The sequence below is a fragment of the Homarus americanus genome, unplaced genomic scaffold (genome assembly GCF_018991925.1).
Source record: "Homarus americanus isolate GMGI-L3 unplaced genomic scaffold, GMGI_Hamer_2.0 scaffold13736, whole genome shotgun sequence".
NCBI classification, from domain to species: Eukaryota; Metazoa; Arthropoda; class Malacostraca; order Decapoda; family Nephropidae; genus Homarus; species Homarus americanus.
Genome location: NW_024720306.1, coordinates 4,018 through 9,272, shown reverse-complemented (window position 1 = coordinate 9,272; position 5,255 = coordinate 4,018). Strand labels below are relative to the sequence as shown.

At 36.3% G+C, this 5,255-nt stretch overlaps 1 protein-coding gene across 2 annotated transcripts; it reads right to left on the bottom strand.

The window, feature by feature from the left end:
• Positions 1-694: 694 nt before the first annotated feature.
• On the bottom strand, positions 695-4,941 carry LOC121860497 (probable tRNA N6-adenosine threonylcarbamoyltransferase). 2 transcript variants are annotated; one of them, XM_042357663.1, is made up of 3 exons: positions 4,887-4,941; positions 2,908-3,081; positions 695-2,292 (listed from the first exon to the last, which is right to left on the bottom strand). In XM_042357663.1, the coding sequence occupies exons 2-3, from the start codon at positions 3,055-3,057 to the stop codon at positions 1,435-1,437; spliced, it is 1,008 nt and encodes a 335-aa protein (XP_042213597.1). In that variant the 5' UTR covers positions 3,058-3,081; positions 4,887-4,941; the 3' UTR covers positions 695-1,434. The 2 variants fall into 2 exon arrangements, with proteins under 2 accessions (XP_042213597.1, XP_042213596.1); XM_042357662.1 differs by having other exon boundaries at positions 4,818-4,912.
• Between the last annotated feature and the right edge of the window lie 314 nt (positions 4,942-5,255).

Genomic DNA, 5,255 nt, shown 5'->3' with positions numbered 1-5,255 from the left:
ATGCTAAACTTTTCCATTTAACATTTTATTCTTTCATTTAACATCAGATCAATCTCTGAGATACTAGACACTTCGGCATTCCCACAATCAAAATACCTTAAGTCAGCATTCCTGTGAACCATAATAACTGAAACACTATATTTATTGTTTGTAATTTAGTTAACCACTTTCATAACAGTACAATACTGCACTGTATGTTGGTTTTAGTAATTTTATTTATAAATTGACCAGGTCTGGTACAGGAAGCTTCGGGTTGCCTGTGTCAGCACCTTAGCATCTTCCAATGTTGCAAAAAATTATGGAAAAAGTTTTTCTTCTTCAGAATTTCAAATTTTCATAAACTGAACCATTGTAAATCAGGGACTGCCTGTACCGTACGCTATCTGTACTTACGAGAAACCAATGAGATTTGAAACAAGGTAAATACTGTAGTAGCAAATGCCAAGCCAACATCTAAACAGTAACAAATTTATCACTGTATTAATAAAGTACAGTACATTGATTCCCACTCTACAATTGGAGATAGATTCTCTATGAAAAAAAAAAAGGATGTACAATATGTTTAAGAGTCTACAATACTCCTTTTCAGATAGGGATTATGTAAAGTAAAGCATTTGGTCATTTATGTAACATGTACTTAACTGACATCAAATAATTATCAAAACAGCTTTACTTTGGTAAGAAAACTCTTACATATTCTAAATTTAGATTTATTTTACTGGTGATATACATATAAAACATCAAACAACACACTCCTCCCTTTTTTATGTAGGGATTAATGAGGCTAAATAACTTTCTTATATACTTCAGGCTAAACAGGAGATGTACACATGAGGGTGTGCCCTGACATTCTGACATACAATATTCAAGCGAGGTTTGCCAAGTACACCAGGGAATTTATGATTAAACTCCGGGCACCTGTTGTATGGTCCTGGCATCACATATCACACAAGTTGAAATAGGATAGGTTATCTCCTCTATTGTCTTCATATTCGAGCCAATTGGACTTTTCATTTGCTGGTAGTGTTATGGGTTACTGGTATATTACTGTTACTGGCTTCTACAGGATATCACTCACATACCTGTAGTGCTGTACTGTACGTATTGCCTAATACATGATGAGCAACAGACTTCCAACTCAGTACAATAGCCATTCTGCCACCATACCCATTGATGTTATAATTATCACTGATGTTAGTCATATTTAAAATTAAGTTTTATTAAATATAAGTATGATATATGAAATGTGAAACATAAAAATGAAGTGCATGATATTAAATGGATTGATGTCAAATGAAATGAGTGCCGTAAAGGGATACTGAAAAATATTTGAAGAAGGAAAAATTGGCCTCTATGAATGTGAAAACTCACTCATTCCTCATAATAGCTAATGTTATCTATACTTTTTGTGTGTACAGTATAGAACAAAGGGGGTTAATCTCTCCAGGTTACTTGGACATCATCTGTCCTGAACCTCTGAGTAATCCATGTATCAACCAGAGGTGTTCTTATCCCTGAGTTATACATGAGATACCCGGCCTGGGCTATCATGGCTCCATTATCAATACAGAAACTCTCATCTGTTGTATAAAGCTTTGCATCCCTCTCCTCGCACATCTTGCCCATCATCTGCTGGAGCCGTAAGTTGCATCCAACACCACCACAGATGAGGACCTCCTGGGACCCACAATGTGCCATGGCTCGTTCAGTTGTCTCCACTAACATGGCAAACACAGTTTCTTGCAGAGAAAAGCAAAGATCCGCCTTGGTGTACTGACCAGTTTTCAGCAGCTTGTCTGCACGTTCTTCAAGGTAAGACAGAATACCAGAAAACGAAACATCCATTCCCTTTACACAATAGGGGAGAGGGAGAAACTTCCTACCTTTCTTAGCCATTTGTTCTATGTTGTAACCTGGACTTGGATCATTGGACAGCATGAGAATCCTTGCAAATCTATCCAAACAGTTCCCAACAGCTAAGTCAATGGTCTCACCAAATATTCTATATTTTCTCTCCAAGTATGCAATAATCTGTGTGTTGCCACCGCTTACATACAAAACTGTTGGGTTTTCTGCTCCAGTGATAAGCCTCCCCATTTCTATGTGACCAATACAATGATTGACAGCAACAATGGGTTTGTTCCAGAGCTGGGCAATTGTTCTTGCCACCACTGCCACACTGATAAGAGGTGCTGCCATCCCTGGGCCTTTGGTGTATGCAATAGCATCAATTTGTTGTGGAGTAACATCTGCCTCTGCCAATGCCATATGCAGAACTTCCAGTACATGAGCCTGTGGTACAAAAAATATACATATAATAATCATATAGTACTGTATATGTTAACAGGAAATATTTTATCAATCGTGCAAGCCTTAATGCACAACATAGCTGGTGGTCAAAATCAAGAGCAAACTTAGGCTATTTCTTCATTCACTCTTACTGCTGTGATAGCTTGTTCTTAAGTATTATCTTTATTTTTTTTCCTTAAAACAATATTGTATATCCCCTCTGACTGTTAACTGTCATCCCCATCTGTTCTCTTGGTTTTCTCATCCTATTCAATTCGTTCCTTAACACATTTTCTTTAAAACTTAAGGAAGCCTGTCTCCCCAACATTTATATTTCATAATTTTTTATTTTCTGAGATGTGAAATGCAATACAGAAATTTAATATACTGTACAGGTATGTAAAAATGAGAAATCTTACAATTCATACAAAATTTGTGTATGTTTTATTTGAAAAAGACAGGCAATAACATACTATACCTATACACACGAAGAAAATATGATACTGTAGAGGACTGTATATTAATGATACGTAGCAATTCTGTATACGTACTACTGTTGCCTACTGAAAATCCTTATTACTATCCTAAAAAATAAATAAATAAATGAGTAAACATTACCTGATGATGTTTTGCTGTATCATGAGGAATAAAACCTTGTCCAGGTGGCGTGACATAAGTGCAGCGAGGGTTGGACAACACCTTTCCTTCTTGTACTATCCCTACACCAATCTTGTTGGCACTTCCTTCTAATCCAATGATCATCACCATCTTGAAATGAATATCTTGTCCAAGCTGAAAACAAAAACATTTTCATGGGAGGAAGTGATAAAAACAAACAAGCATGTAACACATTTGTACAACTGATGTTCCTATATTTCATAGTTGTTGGCATGACTGACAGAGTACAGTATTGATAAAAACATCACTGACCTGTGTCTGATTTTATAAGAATGGACTAAGTTAAAGCTCAATGGTTCATATCTCCTATAATCAAACATAGCTCAGTGATGGTTTACTTTCAATTCACTGAAGCATGTGTTAGTACAGTATAATATAAGAAGCTGCAGCCAGCTAAAATCTGTAGCTATATTTGCTATTGCTGTGAAATCTGTCTTGCCAATGTGCAACAAAAATCAATGCCATCATTTTTTTTACACCGCATTATACCTGAAAAAAAATTTGCAATTATATATTACTGAAATAGCGAGATATGTAAATATACTCTGCCCATTAATAAAACCCAACACAAGACAGGGAAGCACTTCAGATTTGTGGAAATAAAAGGGACCCTACTGGAAATAAGCATCGGATCATTTTGTTGGCTATCCTTAGTCAAATTGCCTTACTTTTTTACACCTGCACTGCCTAGGTACATTTGGTAATTGTATACATATACAGTTTATGTACACCATATACCTGCATTGGTTGTACACATGCTTAACTGTATTCCTGCATTATCTACTTTATACATGCCTAACAAATGGTATGATTTTACTGCATAAATATCATTATTGTGAGTATACTGTAGTCGCAATAGTAGGATTATTGTTATTAAATCAACAGCTCATAAAAGTAGCAGTTTTAACTGTCCCAACCCATTAGAAGCAACTATCAGATGAGTTCATTAACGAGTGTACAAAGGGTAGCATTTCCGGTATTTGGAGGTATGGGCCATGAGCTGTATGTAGGGTGGGCTTTTGGGCCATGGACCAAAAATTAGTAAAGGTGGAGGAGACCACCACTAGCACCAGAAGGACTTTATGGAATTGCATCACATTTTCAGGAGATGTTGTTTGGATGATACTGAGTAATAAAATCGAGGCAACAACAGTCTAGTATCTTTTTTTCCTTTTAAGCTTACCCTTTGATCATAAATTATTTATTAGTGGGCAGGGCATGAAAAAAGGGGGAATAACAGGGTACAAACACTGTGAACACATATCATATAACAATAATTTCATGTCTCTATGCCCTTTGTTTAAATGTCACAACACCAACAACAATCTCATCGGGCATGTTTATCACGATTTTCATTGGATTGAAATCATTCATTCTTTCTAGATATGTATGAAAATTAAAACGACAATGCACAGGTTTGGAACTTAGTTGAGGTTAGGCAGGTTAGTTAAGGCTAGATATGGTTAGATCAGGTTCTAATAGGTTCTGTGCATTCTTACTTTCATTTGAGTTCAGTATCATGCAAATAGTACTGTACATGTACAGTATCTCCAGAATTTTTGGTTTAATTCCACAAGTTATTTCTAGTGCTAGCGGTCTCCTTTAACTTAACCCCAAAATTTCCTGATTCTACATCATGATCCCTTTAATAACCCTGGGAACATTCCAGTCACGAACCTCCAGGTTAGGTTAGGTTAGATCTGGTTTGTATTTATGATAATTGTGATATATATCCTACATTCAACATTACCACCCTTATTGGTCCCGGACCCAGTGACCAAATTCCCAACCAGATCAGTTACTGTTCTTTCCAGAATCTCGTATTGTTAGCCTAGATCCTGACTACGTACCTGTCTGGCCCGAAGCCCTTTCGATTTTTGTATTATTGTCTCAACTAACAGCTGTATAACACTGCTCACCTGGGCACGTGCACCACCCGGGTTTGTTTACCTTTACACTGACGAGGTGGTCACTGTCAGCTGGTGAGTGCCGGGTCAGTGCTTTTAAGTTCATTCTTAATATTGTTACGCTAAATATGTGTAAATTAGAAGGTTTAATTGCAGTTAAGTGTTTTAGTAGAGAATTTTATATTAACTGTGATTTTTAAGCTTATTTGAATATATACACATGTATTTTGTCTGAAAGAACATTTGGTTTGTTGACTTAAAGAACGTCATAACGCTCAGGGTTGTTTACACCAAGTGGAAGCTCAACACGTGAGTCTCGAAATATTCATCAGTTACCCTGTTCGTAGTTCTTTTATATACAGAATTAGCTTAAAATATGAT